The sequence below is a fragment of the Dipodomys ordii genome, unplaced genomic scaffold (genome assembly GCF_000151885.1).
Source record: "Dipodomys ordii isolate 6190 unplaced genomic scaffold, Dord_2.0 Scaffold26, whole genome shotgun sequence".
Taxonomy (NCBI): domain Eukaryota; kingdom Metazoa; phylum Chordata; class Mammalia; order Rodentia; family Heteromyidae; genus Dipodomys; species Dipodomys ordii.
The window spans coordinates 1,056,137-1,080,507 of record NW_012267242.1 but is presented as its reverse complement, the minus strand read 5'-3'; the positions used below and the strand labels follow the sequence as shown (position 1 = coordinate 1,080,507).

Below are 24,371 nucleotides of genomic sequence, written 5' to 3'. Positions count from 1 at the left end.
CTCCCTAAAGCACTACCTCCCGATATGATTATGTTGGTGATTAAAATTTCAATCTGAATTTTTGAGAACGTAAGCATTCAGTCTATAGCACTGCCCTATTGGCTATTAAATCTATTTATGAAATGCTAGAGATCGAAAATCCAAGATGTCATTATAAAGGGCCCATATTTTTATGCTACTAGAAGAGCATTTGGTCAAGAGCATAATTTGGAACCCAGTATGGAAGAGAGGAAGGATGTATAATACAAATATAAACTGTGAACATGTTTGGGAGGGGCTGAACCACACCTGACTTCTACATAGATCATCCAGATTAGAGACGACCTCTCCTGTTCTTCAGCAACCTGATGAAGAGTTTGTATCCTCCTCACCAGTGGCCTAACCCACCTCTCAGCTAGTACATGAATGCAAACTCACAGCTACTTTCTTCACTTCCCTTTTTCCTACAAATATCCATAGAGCTTCTGCAATGTGGTAGGTTCTGTGATAGTGGAGAAATCAAACATGAGAGACACACAACAAATCAGCAAACAAACAACTATTTTAATTATAGTTTATGGTCAGTGCTGGGGAGGACAGACATGAAATAAAGCATAATAGGAGGGGGAGGGAATTCTTTTCAATCGTGTAATCAAAATAACCCTTGGAGGAGGTAACTGACTGATTACAAATGGAATGGAACATGTACTGTGTGATGTATGTTTTCAAGATCCTTAAGTTGCATGACATTAAGGTCCAAATTCAAATCCTTTTCACCCTGTCTGAGCTCATGCTAGAGAATGCCAAATGGATAGCAGTTCTGAGGAGCAGAGGGAAGTGAAGCAGGTGGCCAGACCCCTCCTGGCTGACTCTCTCCTCAATGACAACTTTCTCTCCTTAGGGAAAGGAGACGTGTTTGGAGATGTGTTCTGGAAGGAATCCACCCTTGCCCAGTCCTGTGCTAATGTTAGGGCCTTGACCTACTGTGACCTGCATGTGATCAAGCGCGATGCCCTACAGAAAGTTCTGGAATTCTACACGGCCTTCTCCCACTCCTTCTCCCGGAACCTGATTCTTACCTACAACCTGAGGAAGAGGGTGAGCTGACAGTTTCAGTTCTTTTCTGCCTTTTCCTTTCCTACATGCATTTTGGATAATTACTAGGTCCAGGAAGGTCTCTTCTCTATTTATTTAAATGATGCGGTTGGTTCTAAGCAGTTTGTGCTTGTTGCTTGCTCTGGTGAGCATTTGCTTTAATGTGGGGAAGAGAAGAAATATTGTTAGATTCGAAGATGGATGGATTGGGTGCAAAGGGGATTTGTCTATATATGCCTGGGCTTTTATTCCAGTATTATCTAGACCTAGAATTTTGAAAAGATGAGTAACACATAAAATTGCTTGTCAGTAAAGTGGCTGTGTGGAGCCACTTGTTAACTGTAAAGTGAATTCTCTCTAGTGACAGGGCCTTGCTTCATGGTGCAAGGCCCCCAGCCAGCCAGCTGTTAAGGACAGCTTCTTAAAAAATATGAAATGCTTTAGTTGGGTTGAGAAAACAAAAACCCAACATCCATGGAACGTGGTTGCCTGGAAACTGTTTTGCACATAATTGCCAATGTGTTAAGAAATGATCAGTAGTTTAAGAAGCAGAAATCTCGTTAAAGTTGTTTCCTTTGCCCTCAGATCATCAGAATTTCTCCATATGTCTCTCTGAAGATTAAACGGTCACTTTCTTTCTTTGAATTTTTGTGGTTGATTTTCTTTCAGTAAAAACAGTAGTGTGGTAGGCAGCTCTAGGCTGAGAAGACTCATTTGGAAAGATGGTCAGAGGACTGTTCCCCTAAAGAGCCTCTTCCTCCTCATCCCTTAACTCTTTCCTCAGCTCATGGTCCCTGCCTTGATTTACATTCTATCCACATTGATTCTCCATTGTCCTCTCTCGTGGCTTGGGAGGATGATCAGGTCCTGTTGGTTCTACCTAAGCTCTCTACTGAATTCATACTTTGTTTCCTTCTTCAGAACGCTCAGAGCATTCTCAAATCACCAAGCCCCATCAACCAAGTCCTCTCCATGTCCCGTAAGGATTGTGCAGTGAACTTCAAAACTTACCTTCCTGCTTTTCGTCTTGCTCCAGAGCAGTTCTTTATTTATGGCCATTCAACCAACCCAACCTTCCTGAAAATTAATCTTATCCTGTGCAGGATCATGTCCATATACTTCAGCTGTCCACACGTGGCTCAACGCTCAAACCCTGTCCTTCACCACATCTCTCCATGCCTACCCTTGCCACCTGAGCTCCCTCCATGGGAATTTTACATAGATCTTCACGCGTATGACACCTGTCAGGATATCATTGTGTGACAATTTCCTGTTAGTTAACCCAATGACTCTGCTAAAATGTTACCGTTCGTTTATCACACGTAATCCTGTGACAGCGACAGCTGACTGGACTAGATATATAAAGCAGGAAGATACTCAGTACCCTATTCCCAGGGACTCAAAACCTAAAACAGAATATCTGCTAGATGAGAGGGATAGTTGCAATGTATGATACTAATGCAGGGGTTGTGATTCACCCACGGCATTGTGGGAAAATAAAGGAGCAGTAGGTAGAAGAGGAGTCAGAAAAGAAGTAGGAAGTATTGTCTAACTACAACAGGCAAGTGTTCAGGTTAGAGGAAGAGGTTCAGAGAAGTTCAAATAAAGGAATCCAACTTTTGTTCTCTAAGTATTTGGATAAGGTTTAAAATACCTGCCATTGCCAGGCACTGGTGGCTTACACCTGTAATCCTAACTACTCAGGAAGTTGAGAGAGATCTGAGAATCACAGTTCAAAGCCATCCTGGGCAAGAAAGTTCTTGAGACTCATCTCCAATTAACTACTAAGAAAAAGCCATAAGTAGGAATAAGTGGAGCTGTGGATCAAGTGATAGAGCATTAGCTTTGAGCAAAATAGCTCAGAATCAGAACAGTGTGCCCAGGCCCTGAATTCAAGCCTCAGGACTCACATACACACACACACACACACACACACACACACATACTCACACACACACACACTGCCTACCATTGGCTTATTTAGAAAAAAATACTTGTACCACTTTTCAGTCCTTTGAATTACACTGTGCTGTGAGTCTCTGGTCAGAGACCTGAGTGCTTATCTTGGCACACTCAGTGCAGGCTAATAAACGTTTAAGGATGACTAGGAGAAAGGCATGGATCTCTGGGTCTCCGTTTGCATACCACAAAATGTGAGGCTGTGATTAGATGAGTTTTCTGGTTCTGTGGTTCTGCCCATTTGCATTCCAGGCGGGGATGAGTGGTGGTGGAGAGGCATGCTTTCAGAGTTCATCCTGGTTTGGCTAAGAACAAGGAATGCTTTGCTGGTGATACTTTTAGGCAAGTAGAGTTTCTTAAAGCCTATTTTTGGGGGGATTTACCCCTTTTTATGAAAGCAAGTTGATTATAATCAGCTTCTAGTGTAGCTGATAATATAGGTTGGAAAAAATATGCAGTTTGGGTTATTTGGAGGGTAATCATCTTCCAATAATTATGGATCAAGTGAATCTGTCTTTAAAAACAACAAATACGACCATAAAAACTACAGTGGATTCTTGTCAGGTTGTTTTTATATGTACAGAATGATTGACTCTGGAAAAAAGGAGAAATTAAAGCTGTAGGCCAATTTTGGCAAGTATAAGACATTCTTTTAGCCAGGTGTGCAAGTTCACACCTGTAATCCCAGTTGCTTTTTTAGTAGAGACAGTAAGTTCACAGTTTGAGAAAAGCCCTGACAAAATTAGCAAGATATTATCTCAAAAACAAAGGTTAGGTGCTGATGGCTCACTCCTGTAATCCTAGCTACTTAGGAGGCTGACATCTGAGGATTGAGTTTCAAAGCCAGCCTGGGTAGGGCGTCTTACCTCCAATTAACCACCAGAAAACCAGAAGTGGTGCTGTGGTTCAACGTGGTAGCACTAGCCCTGAGCAAAAGAGCCCAGGGACAATGTATAAGCCCTGAGTTCAAGCCCCATGACCAAGAGCAACAAACAAACAAACAAACAAACAAACAAAACAAAACAAAATGAAAGCAAAAGGGCTGTAGGTGTGGCTCCAGTGGTAGAAACTGCCTAGCAAGCATGAGGTCCCAAATTCAATCCCTGTACCTAAAATAAAATAGTCTTTTAAAAGGTCAGAGCTCTCTAAAGAATGAAATAGAGTGCTTTGAGTGGCCTGGGGTTTGTTGATCTGAGGGCGTGGAGGCATCTCCTTGGTCTTCATTCTCAGCAAGATTGTAGAAGAAGTTGAGCTAATTGACCTTCAAACTTCCTTCTCATCGCAAATGCCTTTGAGCCTGGTAGGGATCCAAAGGAATTATAGTGAGCCTTCCTGTAACAAGGTAGCCATTCTTTTCTGGAGGAGAAAAAAAGGGAAGATTTGTCATTTTATTTTAGTATTGCATTACAGACTCCCCTTGTGTCTTTTGGAGATTAATTCATAGTTACATGGGGCATAGGAATGAGAACATTACATGCATGAATTATTCTTGTAGCTATTTTTTTTCTGGCAAAGTAAAATGTATTCTTGTGGCTGTTTTGGGCTTGGCAAAATCAAGTGATTTGCTTGCTAAGATTTCTGAGAACAGTGGTTTCATCATGTGTTGGGGCAGTTCATCTTATTGACCTCCAGTGTGCAGCACATTCTCTGAGCTGGACCGTGCCACTGTAAATAGGAGCTAAAACAAGTCCTTCCTACTGAGGGGCATTGAGATCTCACATATATTAAAACAAGCAAAAGTAAAAGTGATATAGACCTGGAGGAATACTGCACTTGGTACATATTTGTCCCTTTTTCCTCCCTTCTGCCCATTCCCTACCTCTAACTCCAGTCTTGAGGGACCTGAGTTCATGCTTTCCTGCCCCTGATGTGTGAACAGACTTACCTCTTCCGTCAGTGTTTCACATGTGTTTTACTTTCCTTTCAACCTGAGAATGAAATCACTTTCCAGCTGCTGGAGAATTGGGTCCTTCTGATGATCATTAGGACAGTAGATGAAATGTACCACGATGAAATGATGTACTGCAGACAAGCAATTAGGTAATTGCCAGCAGTCAGTGCATGGGATAATTGGTATGGAGGTAATTGGTAGGGTGGTTCGCATTCTCTGAATATAAGGTTTTATTTTTAAAGCCAATGTTGTTGTGTATTTGAATGTGTTTGGCGGTGTTTGCTGATGTTAATTATTTGCAGGATGGATTTGTGTGTGTGTGTGTGTATGTGTGTGTGTGTGTGTGTGTGTGTGTGTGTGTTACTGAGGATTGAATATAGGGACTTATACTTCTTAGGTAAGCACACTCTACTTAAGCCATACCCTTAGCCCTTTGCCTTCATTTATTTTATTGATTTATTTTTTAAATTTGTTATCATGTGTATGAGAAGTACTTTGTGCTGGTTGCCTTATTTATTTATTTATTATTAATATGTTTATTGTGAAAATACCATACAGAGGAGTTACAATTACATGAGCAAGTAATGAGTACATTTCTTATCAAGCATTGTTGCCTCCTCCTTAGTTTCCCCTTACCATTCCTGCCCTCCTAGTCCTCACCCCCACCCCCCACAAAAATTGTTTAAATAGGGATACAGGTGGACCCATTGCAACAATGAGATGTACAAGACATTAGGTTGAAAAATGAGCCTTTGTTTATTTTTTTAGATAGGGTCTCATTCTTTCGTCTGGATCAGCCATGGCCCATGATCTCCTACCTCTGCCTCTAGAGAGGCTTGAATTATAGACATGAACCTTTCTCCACCTGGCATTTCTGGGAAATGGAGCCTTTCTCACTTTTTGCCATTACCTGAACTGCTACTTTCCTATCTCTGTCTCTAAAGTAGCTAGGATTACAGGTATGACCCAACATGCCCAGCCTCTAAAATGGATTCCTTCCTCCCTCCCTCCCTCCTTTCCTTCCCTCCCTCCCTCCTTTCTTTCCCTCCCTCTCTCCCTCCCTTCCTCCCTCCCTCCCTCCCTCCTTCCTTCTTTCCTTCCTTCCTTCCTTCCTTCCTTCCTTCCTTCCTTCCTTCCTTCCTCAGAATATATTTTTTAAATCATGATTAAGGCTAAAAACTGGTGAGTTTGAGAGGGAACTGGGATTAGGGTTACTGCCTCCTAATACCTTTCTGAACCTGAGGTGCCATAATGAACATTGTTGAATACAATATATGTATTCCTAATGTTCACCATGGGCATTTCATTCTGGAGCAGAGAACACCAAAACACCAGAGTTTTGGAGACAACTCTTCCCATAAGTGGTATTGAGAAGTTTTTTCACTTTCCCCCTCTGAACAAATTCATGTAGAGGGTTGGTAATATGTGAAGAAAGACCATAAAGATAGACACTCAGAAATGTCACCCACTCACCTATTGAATCACCAGAGCATAGGTTTTAAAAACGATCTCTGTACAGCCCATGTTTTCCTTGTCATCCCTCCACAGAGAAGGCCTCTTCGAAATTAAAATCATCTATTAGACTGTCAAGGCAACGAGATAATACAATCATGGTGTTGGAATTAGGGGATAGTGGAAGGGGGCAGATGATGTGAGTGACATGCCCATAATTTTTATTTTTAGAACAGCAAAATGCAAATCACAATCCTCTTGTTCCTCAGGAGGGTCAGGATGTGATGTCACAGACCTGTATAGTCTTTAGAGGGTCCCCCAGGGGCTACCGGCAGGACCCTCGCAAACACACAGCCCAGCCCCAGTGTCATCCTGGCTGATGGAGATAATCCGCTTAACCTGCCGTTACCAGGCTATATTTGGCCATTTGTGAGGAAGCAGTAAAGTTCTAGAATGAACGCTGGTTTTACAGCTAAATCCTAACATCTAGGCCCTGCTACATGCTTGCCAAAGCTGTGGTGGCAGTGAGATTTGAACAAGTAAAATGAATCCTTTTTGTTACCCCCAAAGGCTAGCCAAAAAAAGATTATGATAAAATGCCAGGTATGTTGCCCTGTACATAGTTGATACAGCCCTGTTGCTTTCCCTCTATTTCTATTATGGGGAAACAAAACAGAAGAGATTAGGAGCTAATATTTGATTGACAGAAAAATCAAATGGAGGCAGTCGAGTGTGGCAGTTTATAATGTGGACTCTAGCTGGGTACCAATGGATCATACCTATAATTCTAGCTACTCAGGAGGCTGGAGGTAGAAGGATCTCAGATGGAGGCCAGCGAGGAGGTTAATCAATGGTAAATAAGACCTCGAGGATCATGGTTCTGCCTTAAGTTCTAGGAGTAAGGACAATTGTTGATTGGCTTTCAGCTCTGTGTCTATAATTTACTTGCTCTAATTCTTTTAATACTGGTGTCATATCTCTGATCCTAGGAAAACCTTCCCAACTGCTGATGAGCCCTTGTTGCCTGTAGAGGCTGCCAGCCCAGTGCGGCTTGGAGGGTACAGTCTTCCTGACTATCTTTTGTATAACACCATAAAAGCAACAGGCCCTTGGGTGCTACCTAAGTGCTGTTGCACAAGCATCCTAAGGCTTGATGACTCATGGCAGCCTAACCTTGGCGGTTTGCCCAGAGGTGGCCGAAGGGAATGAGGATGAGTTCCCATCATCCAACAATGGAACCTAGTGGGGCTGGGTAATCCTCCCAACAAGTTTCTATTTGGCTCGTGGATCAGCTCTGCTACCACAGAGGTAGCGCAAAGCTTTGTGATAGTCTGTGGCAGGAATGTTCAGAACTATTATTTTCTTCTGTCCATCAGGAGAGGCCAGAGAATGACCTTTCAGCTTGTTACCGGTTTAGCTGGAGTTTCCCCATTGGGGTAAGTCTCTAATGACTCAGGCAGAGGCCAAAGCCCAGCTAGGACTGGGAGGAAGTCTTTGAGTAGGAGTGGGGATAGAATAACCAGGAATCCAAGTCCCTTTTCTAGCACTGAGGAAGTAGCTGGGTCTTCTTGGAGGGATAGGAACTTAACCCTTATGGGCACGCCTGTGCCTCGTGGAAGACATCCCACTGTGGACAAGGCATACCGATGCTTATTTTAATGGCTGATGATTAATCAGGAAGTAGCGTTTGCCTGAATGGGCTGCTTTGAAGACAGTGAATTTGACTTGCAAGTCGCTAAGACCCTACCAAGAGAGTCTTCTAAGGGAAATCTCAGGCCAGTGTTCTCATCTCCAAAATGTGTTTCTGCTCCTTCCCTACCCAATTTTACCCAAGAGGATGCTGAGTAAAAGACCCCAGAGGGAATTGTCTCAAACCCTCAGGTAAGGCAGTGTGTAGGATTAGGCTCTTCCGGAGGTGCTTAGGGCCCCAAAAGATGAACAGATCCGCATGGACTGGAAAGTCGTGTCTCTAGGGCTCCACAGTGAGTGGGCTGTGTCTTCCACTCTAATTTCCATAGCACATGGTAACGTTACAGGGCTCCTGAAGCTCCCCAGACCTTTTCCTTCCTGGGTTTTTACATTGACCTAACTGCCTCTGAGCTACACATAATAACAAGAGGCAGCATATTTTTCATGACAGATTTAATGTTTAAGAAGCCCCTTGTTTTGGGGATGCAGAAGATTGTGCCTTGTGCCTTCTTCCTTAGAGATCCATTTGTAGACAACTTCTGTGTTCAGCCACATTTCCCAGCACACTTCTTGCTGATGCTTAAACCAGATGTGAGACTAACCTCTGGTTCATGGAGTATGGGTTTTTTTGTTTTTTGTTTTTAAAGAAGATACTTGTTTAAAAAAAAGAAGAAGAAGAAGAAGATGCTTGTTTGTGTCATAGAATCTAAAACCCTTTACTAGGCAGGCTGGAGCAGGGCATGCACTCACACCTCCTACTGATATGGAGTGGTAATGCACCCTAACTCTGTTAGACCTCTGTAACCACTTGAGTGACCTTAGATGTGAAATAAACAAGCACATTTTTCTGCCTGGGCTGGCCTGTAACTGTAAGCCTCCAGATCTCATCCTTCTGAGAGGCTACAATTATGGCCTTCATCAGTATTTTCAATATTTTAATTGCATTTCCAAATTGTACAGCTGTTCATTTGTTTTGACATATTACCTTTCCACCCCCAGCAATCTTCTCCAAGCAAGGGGATGAACTCAATGGAAGATTGTTGGGGGTAGAAAAAAATTGAACATGCTATACAGGGCCATAATTCTAGCCTCTCAGAAGGATGAGATCTGGAGGATTCCAGTGTGAGGCCAGCCCACAGAAAAATTTGCAACACTCCATTTCCAAAATACCCAGCCAAAAAAAAAAAAAAAAAAAAGGCAGGGCTGGAAATGGGACTCAAAGAGCACAAGGCCCTGAGTTCAAACTTCAATATAAACAAAGAAAGGGAAAAAAGGAAAAAGAGAAGAAATGAGAATGAGGAAAGAAGAAAGGAAGGAAGGAAGGAGGAAGGAGGGAGGGAGGGAAGGAAGAAGGGAGGCAAGGGGACAAACAAATGTGTTCAGTAGAGCACCACACATTAGCAGCAGCAGCCTTTCTTGCTCTAAAGTTCTAACTCAAGCAGTTGAAGGAATTTTGTTTTTAGCAATTTGATCAAATTGTATTTCATAAAAGATTACGAAAAGTATTGTGTAAAGTTCAGCAGGTATGAATAATGCTGCTCTTCTTCTCTAGCTGGTATCCACTTGGCCGTGAAGAGAACTCAGAACAAACCACTGTCTGCCCTCCGAAGGGGAGACTCTGAAGAAAGAATTGGACTAAAGGGGGAGTGGAGGGGAGGATGAGCCCTGTGACATAGAGGCAAAGAATACCATAATTGGAGAACTTTCGGGAGAGTATTTGGGTTTTGCAAATTTTACTTAGTGAAAAGAGAAAGCTTCTCTGCACAGCCAAACTTCTTGTTCAGGGAGGCAGATGCCTTTGCAAACCCCAAACTGTGAGCTGGGCTAGAAGAAAAACCCAGGGATGGACGTGCATGCCAAATCCAATCTTCCCAATCCTTCCACCTCCTGGCCAGATGAGTCTAGCAACAGAGCAGCTTTGTTCTGCTATTACATTGCGTGTTGCGGCAGTTGGAGAGCAGCCAGGGTTTTCATCCTCGGCTTTGTGGTAAGCACTTCCTAATTCCTCCCTGACATTTCTCTCAGGTTGGAACCTGAATAGGAATGTTTTCAGCCTGTTGACTAGTGCTAGAGGCAGCTTCTAATTATCTGTGGTCATGAGCAAAAAATAAAAACAAAAAACAACTCCTTGGAATCCATAAGCAATCATTTCAAAGCTATTTCCCCAGCCTTTGGCTAACCTGTTAGCAGTGCTGTTTTCTGTTCCCTTGAGCAAGGGCAACTCCCCTGTGTTCTTTGCTTCCTCCTTCCCTCTCTCCTACTGCTCTGGGTGCACAGGGGTTAGAGGGAGCTCATCTCCCTCTAAGGCATGAAGAGCTATGCCTTTGTAGCTTCATAAGTTTTGGCTACCTGCAGAGGCAGGTGCTGTTTGCACGTGTGGGCGCATGCCTTTCTCACACCCACTGCTGGAGGCCTGCTTGCTGCTTTGATGCATTTGTGTGTGTGTGTGTGTGTGTGTGTGTGTGTGTGTGTGTCTTTTTTTCATAATGACTGATCCTCAAATGACAGCCAGGGAGAAGATAGCTGCATGATGCATGATCCATACAGCCATTCCTTGGATCCAGTCATCCAATGAGTCCTATTCCTTTGCGAGGTGGTGGTGGTGGTGGTGGTATTTCTGGTTGGCTCAGGAAATTTTTGTTTCTTCTTTTGAATCAGGGATAAGGATGGGCCTGACAGTTTATAAACTTGAAAACCTTGCAAAGTGTCCAATCGTGGTTAGTTGCTATTTGTGATGTATGCATTTTATAAAGGACAAATGCTCTCCATTCAGGGCCACAGGCTTTAAAAGCACAGGATTCTTCATTTTGATGGACTGGGTATATGGCTGTGGAAAGGAAGGGGCCTGAGAATAGAAACTGGGCCTGTAATGTACTCTGGCATCAGAGCCTCTCAATCTAGAGACCTTTCACGGTATTTACAAATAACTCATCAGGCTTTGGTTGAGGAAACAGAGGTACTCCTCTCATGACATAGTGGGACGCTGTGTATCCAAATACAAGAGCTGAGCTCAGAGCAAGTGATCAGGAGACCTTTCATCCTCTTTGCACTGAAACCAAAGCCCCACGAAGGAGCCTGGCCTCTGGGCTTTCTTGGACTCTCAGTAGCTCCCAGACTCCAAGTCTTAATTGTTCTCTTAGTTTCCATTTTATTTGGTCGTCCTATTATTTGTGCTATTCCCTAAGAATATAAGCTTTCCCTCAGTAGTCTCCAGTTTCCCAAGGGAAGCAAAACCATCATATTGACAGATTCTTGAGAGTGGTATGGTCATGCCTGCCCTGTGCCTTCTATTTATGCTCAGGCAGAGGAGACCTCCAAATATATGAGTTCCCTGGGATAGTTCTAATAGACTGCCAAAGGACTTACAACAGTGGCAATTTTTTTCTCTTGCTTTTCAAAGGTTGGAAATCAAGTATCCACAGGGCACATCTACCAGCTTCAGGTAGCCGCTGATCAGCCTTGGCTTGTGAGGACATGCTCTAGTCTCCACCTCTGGATTCTCAGGATCATCATCCCAGTGTCTTTATATCAAATCTTTTCTTTCTTTGTAAAGATACCAGGTCATTGGACCCAGCCCCGACCTCATATCCAAGATGAGGTCTTCTTGAGATCCTAAGTTAATTACAGCCACAAAAACCTTATTTATAAATAAGGTCACATGCAAAGGTGTCAGTATTTAGGTTTTGGACAAATCTTTGAAAGGGATACAATTTGATCTACTTCTCTTTCCTTTCTGGTCTTCTCTCATCTTTTCCTTTTCCTTCTTTTCTGTTTCTATTTTCTCCTCCTCTTTCCTACTTTTCTTAAGAACCTTGAACTTAAAAAAGGAATTTTTAGTTTTTTTTCAAGGAGTATTCTTTTGGTAGTATAAGTTTCTTCCATGAGGTGCAAAGCATTTGGTTAATCACTAGTTCCCTTGATTCTTGGGTAAAATACCATTTTCCTTTGTTTTTCATGAGCAGTATTTACCTAATACTTGAGAATCATAGAATGCAGAGGGTATCCAGATCTCAGGAAACAGAATTAGGAAGTAGCAAGGTTTTCCTGCAGACAGAGGTTGTGAGCTGGTAGTATATAAAACTCAGGGGGTCATGGACTTGACTTCATTTCAGGTGGTACAGAACAATTGTTTATTGGCTTTCTAGCTCTGTGTCTGTAATTTTCTTGCTCTAATTCTTTTGATAATTTCCAACAGCCTTAGAATGGATTCCACACCCAGGGATCTCATAAGAACTTGTATTTCCAGTTGCAATTCAGATTGTGTGTTCCCACTATAGCCTGACACTCCAGTCCAGCTGAGCTATGACAGCTATACTTACTTTGTTTATGCATCACACTGTCTTGAGATGTTTTTTATTCAGTCTTCCCCTGTCACCTTCCCCTAGCAAAATCTAATCCAAGCTGGGAGCTTGTGGCTCACACTTACTGGGAAGGCTAAGATTGAGAGTTCTCAGTTCAAGGCCAGTGCAAGCAAACAATTTTGCACGAACCCTTCTCAACAGAGAGCTAGACATGGTGGCACATACTTCTTAGCGAAATGGAAAGCCTAACCTAGGTAGATCACACCCAGGCATGTACTTGCATAGAAAGCCAGACCTTATTTCAAAAATTACCAGTAAAAACAAAATAAAACAAAGCAAAACAGGCCTCCAGGTGTGGTTGGAGTAAAAGCACTTGCTCACCAAGCACGAGGTCCTGAGTTCTAACCAAAGTCCTGCCAAGCAAACAAACTGCTCATTCTAGCCTTCAAATCCCAGCCCAGACTCTATTTCCTTCTTCCCCTTTCCAAGAGGCTTTCCACAGGAAATTCCTACTAGCTCATCACCACTCCATTGGGCTTCCTGTTAGGGCTTTTCCACAGATAAATTTAGCAGGACCTCTTGGGACTAGTTGTCGGTATTTGGGTTCTATGTTGGGGGGGCTTACACCAGAACAAGTTCTTAATTTATGAAATGACTCAAGTAAATGAGCTATCATATTTTATAGGCTTTGGCAAGCTTGTATTCTAATGGTATCTGCCCATCCTGTCTTCTTTGGGGATAGGAAACAATACACATGTCATAAGCAAGATAGCATTGGAAGAGGTCTCTAAAACCTGGTCTTGATTGGCTCATTCCTCACCACCTGTCCTTACTTGACTTGTCATTCCTATCTTTATCCTTTGATTCCCCTGTAATCCCATCCTGGCCCAACCAAAATAAGATACCACCTACAGCTTATCAGATTTTAAAGTGCAATTAGAAGACCGTGATTCCTTTCCTGTGACTTGGCTCACAGAACTGAAGATTTGGGAGGAAGATTAAATGCCAAAACCTTGTCTGGCCTCAGTTTTCTACCAAACACAAAACTATGTCTGATTTGACCCTCTGTGTCCCAGATAAACTTGTCAGGACTTATTTGTTATTGTCCTTGAACATTCTCAATGTAGCTGAGTCTACTGAAGCTATATCTACGTGACCTTCCTGAAAGCTTAGAAGTCTACAATGCACGCATATCTCTGTGTGTATAGATACATACTGGCATGGCATTTGACATTTGTACCAAACATCACTTCACACAAAGCAATTTCATATAATGTACCATGTCTGATAACCCTGATTAGTTCTCCTGTTTTTCCATATGGGGAACTGAGGCTCAGCCAAATTGAATGTGGCAATGTGGCAATATGTGCAAAATCAGATCTTGAATTCATAGCCCCCCCCCACCTTCAAATCCCACATCTTTTCCTAATGAGCCCACCTTTTCCACCTGCATGCCCTCCGTAGGATCATGAGCTGCCCTGGTTGTCTTCATGAAGGACCCTCAACAAAATTCTGGAAGATACAACAAATGGTTGCTGCTTGTGTCTTTGTCAGCTCTGCAAACTAGTCTCTCAATCTTCAGTGTGCACAGCTAGAATCTTCTCAGAATGTAGATTCTAATTTAGCAGGTCAAGGATGAGGTCAAAGTTTTGCATTTCTAACAAGCAAGCACCCAAAGCTTGCTGTGTGGCTGGTTGGAGTGACACTTAGAAGAACCCACTTGGAGTGTTGGGGCTGTAGGCAGCATTGGTTGGCCTATGCAGAGGAAAGAAGAGGGAATCTAAATCTCCCTGTGTAACACTCCCAGGAGTGTTCTTTTCTCTCCACAAGTGACAAGGGCAGCAGAGAGGCCCAGGAATGCTGAGGCCTGCAGGGCAGAGGGCACCCTCCTCATGTTGAGGTGCACTCATAATTAACCAGGGCTCAAATGGTGGCACCAGGCGGTCCCACAGGGGCCAATCTGGCAGGCAATATGTGGGGCGAGAGGTGGTCTTCTGAGAAGAGTAGCTTGGAAGGCCCTTTTCTACCCTGCCACTGAAGCCTTGGGCGTTGTATAGAGCTGTTCCTCATCACAAGAGCTCACTGGGTATTGCCAACAAGGTCTTGTCTTTGCTGTTTGGTGGTTTCTTGCTCTTGAATGAGAATTATTCCTTTTTATAAAACAATCCAGTTAAAAGCTCTCTTGAAATTCATCCCTGGGTATTGTGTATCCCATCTGCTTACTCTGGACAGGTGGCGTGCCCACCTGGAATTTGAGGTGGCCAGAGGTGACATTCCTCTCATCCATAAGAACTGAAGACTTGTCTTATTTGGGTTTTTCTGAAGGTGTTAGGTGAACTGATGACATTTGAACAGGACAGGAAACTACAACCAGGATGCACCTCGCTACGTAAGCAGGAACACCATGGGAGAATTCAAACTGGGACAAAGCAAGGAGAAAAATGTGGAACTGGTGCAGAGCCAAGAGTTCAAGGGGAGGAGAGGCTGTGAACAGGAAGTGGCTGGAAGGATGAGGAAGTAAGAGCAGGCGGGACAAGAAGGTGTGAGGGCCCTGGTGGAGCTCCGTGAATCTGGGAAGTGGGTGATGACATGTCAGGTGACAGGAGCTGTTTGGAGTCAGATAGCTCAGCCAGATTCCCTCCAAGCCAGCTCACTACAAAAGCTCTTCAGAACCGCCACCCACTAAAAGGGACTAGGTGAGTCTTTGTTGCATGGGGCAGGGTCTCTGTGGGGAGGACCTTTGCCTATTTATCTTGATCTGGTGTCTCCAAAAGGAGCAACATGTTTGGACAGAGTTACTACTGAGATTATATAACTTATACAGTACCCTAACATTTGTGTCAGTTCTTTTTAGATCACTGTTCTCTTGTAATAAGTTTCTTCCTAATACGCACCCTGTGTTAGGTGGTGCATTGTCCCTAGAAGAGGTCTAAGGGTTTCTGGGGGTAAGAGTGATTACAGCTGAGGAACTCTGTACTTAATAACTTCCTAGCAAATGCTCTCTTAGTCTTTATCTTTCTAATCTTTTAACTGTAACCATGGGGTAGATTGAATGTGGATATCCCACATTTTGTCTTTGGTGGCCACTATTAGGCATGAAGAGATGCTTATGGGTTAAGATAGCCTAGAAACTACTCTTCCATTTCCATCCAGTCCCCACTCTTCAACTGAATAGGACAGTTTGTGGCAAGCTCACCTCTTTGCCTCTACCCTCAATAGAAGAAAACCAGAACTGTTTTCTTTTTTTCTTTTTTTTTTAGATTTTTTTATTGTAAAAAATAGTATACAGAGAGGTTACAGTTACATGAGGAAGGTAATGAGTACATCTCCTATCGAGCATTGTTACCTCCTTTGTTTTTCCCCTACCATCCCTTCCCTCTCTCCTCCAACTCCTCCTTCCCTCCCCCTACAAGTTGTAAAGCTTGTTTTCAACATAGTGTCTTGTACATCTAATACAGGTTGACAATGGGTCGACCTGTATTCCTTTTTTGGGGGGTGGGGGGTTCAGTCATGGACCTGAATTCTGGGCCTGGGCACTGTCCCTCAGCTCTTCAGCTCAAGGCTAGCGCTCTACCACTTGAGCCACAGTGCCACTTCCAGCTTTTTTTTTCTGCATATGTGGTGCTGAGGAATCGAACCCAGGGCCTCAGGCATGCAAGGCAAGCACTCTACTACTGAGCCACCTTCCCAGCCCAACCCATATCCCTATTTAAGCATTTTGTTTTTTCCCTTCCCCTCCTCAAATTAGAAAAGTATATATACAAGATGTAGGGCACTGGAATCAAATACAGTGAAAACAGGGGTTATACCATGGGGAAGAACATACAAAAGAAACAAAAAAGTCACATAGTACATTAAAAACAATAGCAAGAAAGAAAAAACCACTTGTATCCCTGTCTTGGGGTTCATTTCACTTAACATAATCTTATATGGTCATATATACATAGTGTTTGACCTTTTCTGTTTGACTAGAACCTTTTTCATAGTAGAACTGGAGCCAAATGGCTGGTGAGGGCATTATGCAGTTATACACTTAAAGATATAATGAACACCACACACACACACACACACACACACACACACACACCTACACACACTCCTACTCCTGTCTATTCTCTTGTCCCAGTCAACGGGCTCATTTCAAGAGTTAAATGATGTTTATAGTATGTTCTTTGGATAACAATTCTGTGGTACAGCTGAGTGATGATACATTATTTTTATGATAAGGAACACACCTAATATCATAAACATAAACCAATTGATAGAAGAACCAAATAGAATAAACAAAATCCTAAACTATAAAGTAATACTAGAGAACTAGATAGAATGCTGTTTTGCATTCAAGCATTCTCAGTAATGAAGCCAGAATAGCAAACGTTCCCCTTTACAAGGGGTCATTTGACAAAAAAGGTGAAATAGGTTGCTCTTAGACAGAGCAATTATTTTCATATGAAAGATAGGGAAAAACTTTGCCTTCCTTTATGACCTTATCTTCTCCCTGGTCTTCATTGTTTATGAATCTGTTCATTAAATCTCCCAGTAAATATAATAATACGTGTCAGTTCTGTCCTTCCCAACTTAAATACTAATTCATGGGACCTGATTTTAAAATACCTTGCAATTTAATGCTATTTTTTTTATCCTTTCTCACTTCCATACCCAGATACATGAGAATGAAATGAAAGCTTCTAGAAGAAATCTAAACTGTGTGCCCCTGGATGAATCTAACCTCCCAAGGCCCCGAGTTTTCTTCACTCAGCTGCAAAGCTGCAGAGAGAGGACACAGGCTAGGCCTGTGATCACATTCCCTGCATCCCCTGAAGACAGAGCCAAGTTCAATCGTAGAGTAGAAGAAAGTGCATAGAATTCACTATAGTGGAGACTCATTTTCATAAAATCAATTTGGCAATTCCTCTTGAGTTAATAAATCCTTCATTTTCTACTTGAATCCCTGCATCCTTCAGAGTGGTGCTCTCTCTCTCTTCCTCTCTCTCTCTCTCTCTCTCTCTCTCTCTCTGTCTCTCTGTCTCTCTCTCTGTTTGTGCAGTGAAATCTTATGTATTTCCTGAGTCTTTTTAATGTAGTTTGTCTAAATTATTACACCAGGAGACTCCCAAAGCCAGGAGGGCCATGCCAGGGTGAACTTACCCTCCTTCTTCTGTAGCCTTCTATGGAAAGCCACAGTATATCTTGTACACAAGGCCTGAAAAAATGCCTGGCATCCTAATCTGCATATTCTATCCCCTGCCATCCTGCAGAAAGACAGAAGTCTAGGTAATAGCATAGGGGCTTTGAGAGGAACAGGGAGAGATTCGAAAGAGGGCTGGCCTGGAGGCCAAGGCCCATGTCTTCCTATGCAATCTATGGCCTCCAGTAAATCCCATCAGCTCTAGAGCCTGTGTTTCCTCATCTGTGAGTTGAGAAGGGCCACATCGCTGTCTTGCCCATATAATTATTACAAGGCTTACATCAAAGCACAAAAAGGGATTTCCACCTCACAACAATTTATCCAGGTATAAAATATAACCTGGGCCTTGTCTCAGAGTGGCAGGCTGGGTATTCATGATCCCTGCAGGTGCTGTTTGATTGGAGTGTGATACGAATGGAGAAGGAGCCCCTGGAGGTGGGCACCAACCATGACAGGCCTGAGGGGCAACCTCTTCACAGCACCCTCTCAATGTGTTTATCCAGAACAGCTCGAACTAGATCCTCAGACGCTGACCTGTGGAGGAGTGGAACACTTCACCTCCTCCCTCTGGGTAGCTGTCTTAGCTCTTCTGGCATTGTTTTGGCACATCTCTTAAGGCACTGGCCCGAAAAGAAGCACCGCTCCAGGCTGGAATCTGAGGGCAGCATCTTCCTCCATAGTAGCCTGTCTTCCTATTACTTTATCACCCCCTCTGCCATAGGTTTCAGTTGGTGGAGTTGGATACTTGCACTGACCATGCCTTCCAGAACAGAATGAAGATGCCAGGAGACTCTTTTTATTGTAAAACTCCTGTCTGGCATCTCATTATACCAGATACATAGCGTTCAAGTTCAGTGACGATAGTTTTATAAATGGCATGTGTGGATAAAGATCTTTTTAGCTACTTGTGGAAGCAAGAGTCCATCTACAACTAGACTTTAGAAAGCTAAAATACCAGAATATTTCAGTCCTGCCTGTTGTAGAAACTTTGAACGGCTGGGAAACACTCTTCTTTTCTGTCTGCTGGTACTAGGGCAGGAACTCAGAGTCTGGGTGCTCTCCCTTAGCTTTCTCACTCAAGGCTGGTGCTCTATCTCTTGAGCCACAGCTCTACTTCTGGCTTTTGAGTGATTAATTTGAGATAAGGGTCTCATGGAATTTCCTGCGTGGTCTGCGTTCAAACCACAATTCTTAGATCTCAGCCTCCTGAGTAGCTAGGATTACAAGTATGAGCCACTAGAAAGCGGATGGAACCCACATTAAACCATTTTCTCATGCTCTCAATTTCAACTTAGTTTCTCCATCAGTTTTACTCTTGAACTCACTTTCTTCTTTAATAGTTCTTAAAAGTTTTATAATTTCACACACATAGCTTTAATATTTGCTTCTGCAAAGCTCCCTCTGATATCCCCAGTAACTAATTAGTTGTATTTGTGACCTGCATGGTGGGTCTGGCCTTCGTGTCTCAGCCTCTAGGCTTAGTTTGCTATATGAACTTAACAAAATACACATGAGTCTTGAACTTGGCACTGCCCCTGAGCTTCTTTTGCTCAAGGCTGGTGCTCTGCCACTTAAGCCAATGTTCCATTTCCAGCTTTTAGTTTTGGTAAGTAATTGGGCAGGAAAGTCCATGAGACTCTTATCTTCAATTAGCCACCAGAAACCTGGAAGTGGCACTGTGTCTCAATGTGGTAGAGTGCTAGCCTTGAATGAAATAGCTCATGGATAGCACCAAGCCCCAAATTCAAGCCCTATGATACACTATTTTTTAAAAATCTTATGAGCTTTCCTGCTGGGGTTGGTATTGAACATTAATCTTCAGATCTCAGCCTCCTAAGTAGCCAGGATTAAGGCATGAGCCACCAGCATCCACCTAAAAAAAGAACAAACTCTTAGCCCCATTCTAGGCCTATTGAATTAAAATCCCCAGGGATGGGACCTAACACCCAGGGCCTACAGAAGATTCTGATGCATCCTAAGCCTTGAGAGTTTCTGCTACCTTCTGGCTATGCACTCCTGTGAGAGAGTCCCCTACCCTGCCTGCTCTCCCCACATAAGAAAATGAAGTAGCAAGCTTGTAGTAAGGGAACATAGAAAGGCACACAGATGGGCAGGTTGTATTTGGTATTTTGTAAGAGGATCTGAGAAAGCCAGCTGCCTGGCCCAAATAGTCTTAGTACCCCCCTGAGAAGCTGTGAATGCCCCCTCCCAAGAATAGAAGGCCCCAGGCCCCAGGAGATATAGTTAAGGTACAGCCCCTTCTATAAGGAGAAGGGAAATTCCCAATTCCAGCTAGCACAGTGCTTAGATGGCAGAGTGGATTCCCGGGGTCATACTGGAACAGTTCTGCTTACAGTCCTAACACAGGGGAAGCACTTGATTTTGAGAAGGAATAAATAAGGTCACTTCCAATTCTAAGGCTAGTTCTGCTTTATAGTTTACCAGTAGACTTGTGGCTGCTGAAATGTTTAAATAGTGTTTTCTGTGATTTTTTTTTTTTTTGGTGTAGTCTCGGGTTTGAACTCAAGGCTTGAGTGCTGTCCCTGATCTTTTTTGCCCAAGGCTAACACTCTACCACTTGAGCCAGAGCTCTACCTCCAGCTTTTTGGTAGTTTATTGCAGATAAGAGTTTCTTGGACGTTCCTGCCTGGGCTGGTTCTATTGTGATCCTCAGAACTCATGAGTAGCTAGGATTATAGGTGTGAGCCACTGGCACCTAGATTACATAGTGTTTCAGCATTCATTGCTGTAAAAAAATATGTAAAACAAATTAAACTTATAAGAAAGGAAGATTTATTTTAGCTCACAGTTTCAGAAGTTTCAGTCAATGATTGCTTAGCTGAGCCGTGTGTGTGTGTGTGTGTGTGTGTGTGTGTGTGTGTGTGTGTGTGTGTGTGTGTGCGTATACATATGCAGATGTGTATATGCATGCTCATCCTGGGGCTTGAAGTTGGGGTCTGGGCCCTGTCTCTGAGCTATTTTACTCAAGACTAATGCTCTACCCCTTGAGCCATAGCTCTACTTCTGTCTTTTTTGGTGGTTAATTGGAGATAAGAGTCTCATAGATTTTTCTGCCCAGGCTGGCTTCAAATTGCAGTCCTCAGATCTCAGTCTCCTAAATAACTAGTATTATAGGTGTAAGCCACTGGCACGTGGCAGCTCTGTCATTTTGAGCCCATGTCAAGGCAGAACATTATGGCAGGCAGCATGTGGCAAACCTGCTTGCCTCCAGGTGACTAGGAGTTGGGGAGAAGGCAAGGATTGGCCCCTTCAATGATTCACCTTCTCCTACTCAATCCCCCTTCTAATAGATCTACCACCTCCCAATTAATACCACCAGCCAGAGACCAAGCTCCTGTTGAAACATATGAGCCTTCAAAGGTAATTCAAGAGTCAAAGCATAGCAGTAAAGATCTCTTATGACAGGCAAGCCATAGGCTACATTAGCCCCAGTCTGGTCGCCAGACCTAGAAGAAACAGGTGCTGTAGGTGGGAGTTTTAGATTTGCTAGTCCCAGGCAGGCAGTGTGGTTTCCTGGGAAGGCTTGAGGTTCCTTTGCTCCAATGTGCTGCTATAACCAGCTCTCCTGAAATTCCAGGTCTTCTCAGGCCAGTGGGGAGATGCAGTCTTTCAGGCAATTTGGGTTGAGTGGTAATGATAGTGCACTTTCTAGGTGAATAGAATTGTAGACTAAAGACTTGGTTCTTAGGGCTTTCTGAGGAGACAGTTGGCCTCCTGAGAAATACAGTGTGTCTTTGATCTCACGTCTACCTTAAAATCTCCCAAGGCACTCTGACTGTCTGTAGCAGCAACTGGAGGAAGATCCAGTACCCAGGCCTCCCTGCCACCTCCAAGATCTCACCTTTCAGACCTCTGCCTTCTCCTTTCTGTAGCCTTTACTTTGGCTAGAAGCTCACCTCTCTCATCTTTTATTATGTAGTCTCTTTGTAATTTACCACATGAAACATTTACAAAGGATCTCCTCCAGTGACTCTTAATTTTTCTTGGTGCTTTAATCTTTATCCTTTTTATTTTTTTCTTATCCTGCTGGGATATAGTTTCTGGACCTATAAATAATGTGACTGATAATGCTTTGAAATCTTTTTGTAGTAATATGTGCGCATGCATGCACACACACACACACACACACACACACACACACACACACATGCACACTCCATGAACTGAACCTTCCTAATCTGTTATTATAACTTATATTTCTCAAGCACATTATTTTTCCTCTTGCTCTGAATTAGGCTCCCAATAGCCAATTAAACCAGCTCCCAGGTACAATTACCTTCCAGACAAGCTTCTCCTTGAGATCCTATCCAGAAATGAGGGCTGACAGGGTGGGGCATCCAGGACATAATCAGGGCATTTCTAATTTATGGTGCTTTCCCAGGCAAGTGCTTAAGGCAGTAGGCTCAGACCCAAACCACATGCACTCTTTCAAATTCAGCCCCATTCAACCGGCACCACTGATTGCCCAGCTATGTGCCAGGAGAAATAACAAAACTTCATTAGCTGGTGTGCTGCATCCTGGAGCCTGGAGGAAGTTGTGACTTAGGAACTATCACACCTCCACCACCTCAAAATCCACAGGGACCAGTCTTACTGGGGCTTCTGATGGAACAAAAGGAACCCATTTGGGACAGGTCACTCTCTGGCCAAAGGTCACCTTGAACGAATGCTTCCTTTTTGATGAAATCAATTCCAGTCAAATTCTCAGACACAGAATGCAATCTAGTCAAATTCCCAGAAGTAAAATCATTCATTCAGAATGCATGGTGATGAGATTGGATCCTTTGCCCTCTGTTGTTTTCTCATCCTTTCTGTGACCTAACTTGGTGTTTCTGAGAAGACCTTCATTTGTTAAGTGCCATCTCCTGTTGCCTTCAGCTCCAGCCTTCAGCTCCTGACTCAGCCCTGGCAGGTGACCCAGCCATCTCCCTTCTGCTCCCTTCCAGGAGTTCTGAAAGCACTATCTCTAATCAATTTGCTTCAGGAAAATTAGGCAAGATTTTTGCCTGCCAGGAATCCCATCCACTCTCTTTAATCACATTGCTTCCTCTGTCTATCCCTCAACCCAGTTACTTGGTCCCTTACCATCTTTGCCCCCTCCTGTACTGTTGTCAAATAGTACGGAACCTCATTACAGGAATCAGCAAGTGCCCTGGGCATCTACAGGTTGGCCTGCCTCCTGGTGGCCAAAAAGCTATTGACTATTACCCTTGGAAGCTAAGGCAGGGCTGGCCCAACCCCAACACACACACACACACACACACACACACACACACACACACACACACACACAGCACTGATGTCCTTCAGTGGGGGATGTCCATCTGTGGAACAGAACTTTCAGAAGGGCTTTTCATTTACCAACTGTGTATCTGTCCTTCTCCTTCTCTGTTTCTGTCCACTTCTTTGCAGGGTTTCTTGGGTAGATCAATTGCTCATGTTTGGGTGGGTGTCAAGATTCCCAGGAAGGCTGGGTGCTATGTTTTGTATGTGTAATCCTAGCTATTCAAGAGGCTGAGACAGGTCCAGACTGGTCTTGAACTACTGAGCTCAGGATTCAAAGGCCTGTATGAACAATGTGGCAAGACCTTACTTATCTCTGGAAAGAAGTTCCCAGAAAGGAATATGTCCTGAGGACAGCTCCAATTTCTCTTCTCCCTTGCTTCAACTATTTTTTCTTATTTATTGTAGTTTTAGAGGTGATATACAGTGGGATTACCTTGACACACGCCAACTAATAAGTACATTTCCTTCCACAGAGTATCATCTGTTCCTTCATTCTCTCTCATTCCCTCCCTCCCATCTCCACTTACAAGTTGCATAGTTCACTTTCATCAATGTCCAGCACAGCCATGGTGCTCCAGTGCTGCACTTTTTCATCTGTTTTTCTCTATTTCATCTCTTCCTATAACTTTGCTTTTCCCATCCTCATTCCTCTCTCATTTTGAACACATCTTTTCCTACTCAACCTATACAAGCAGGACTAACAAAACTGCCAAAGAGGAATGGGATTTGGCCTAGATTTTCTATCAGTCCTCTTGCTGTTTTCAGGACTTTCTTTGAATAATTTATATGGACTATGTCATATTTGCCAGTGTGTCTCCATTTAGCAAAATGAATCCATTCACCTCATTGTTGGTCAATACTGTTCACACAAGCCAAGATGAAGAAAAGATTTTTTTGTAATATTTTCTTATATTTTTATGTCTTTAACGTCATGGATCCTATGATGACATGATTCAGGAAGCCCTTTCACTCACAGTCATCAACACACACAGCCAGCCAATAGAACAATCCTACTGACCACTTTTTCAAAGTCTGAAATGGACCAATGTATGTGAACATGTGTCTCTGTGGTGGAAATTATTTAGTCCTTTTAGAGAACTGGTTTTATTTGAGGAGAAAACAGGTACCTTGAACATTATGATTAGAACTGATTGACAATATTGGTTCTAGGACAATTTACTTTTCTCAGATATTAGTCTCTAGAATGGATTTGGCCCAATGATCTGTGATTCTTCCCTTGTGTTGACTGTTATAGAAATGCCTGATGTCCCTTCCTCCCTCTTCCTTCTCTTTCCAGGTCATTACCATATAGAAGAGACACTCTGAGTGCTTTTTGACTCTCACAAGTCTGTTTGGTTCTGCCAAAGACTTTTTCAATAAAAAAATATTTAATTGCTAAATTTAATCAGAGTTTTTTTTCTTAAATTATGGAGAAAGGGGAAGAGAATTCAGCTAACACAAATGAAGATTTCAGATTCACCAAATTTAATCCCAACAGGTAAATAACATA

The 24,371-nt window shown here is 43.1% G+C and overlaps 1 protein-coding gene across 2 annotated transcripts in view; it reads left to right on the top strand.

The window, feature by feature from the left end:
- Kcnh1 (potassium channel, voltage gated eag related subfamily H, member 1) overlaps positions 1-24,371 on the top strand; it is a 305,584-nt gene that overhangs the window by 230,783 nt on the left and 50,430 nt on the right. For both annotated transcript variants that reach the window (XM_013015111.1, XM_013015110.1), the window contains exon 10: positions 881-1,077. In XM_013015111.1, coding sequence (XP_012870565.1) covers positions 881-1,077 — 197 coding nt within the window. The remainder of the gene's footprint in view (positions 1-880; positions 1,078-24,371) is intronic.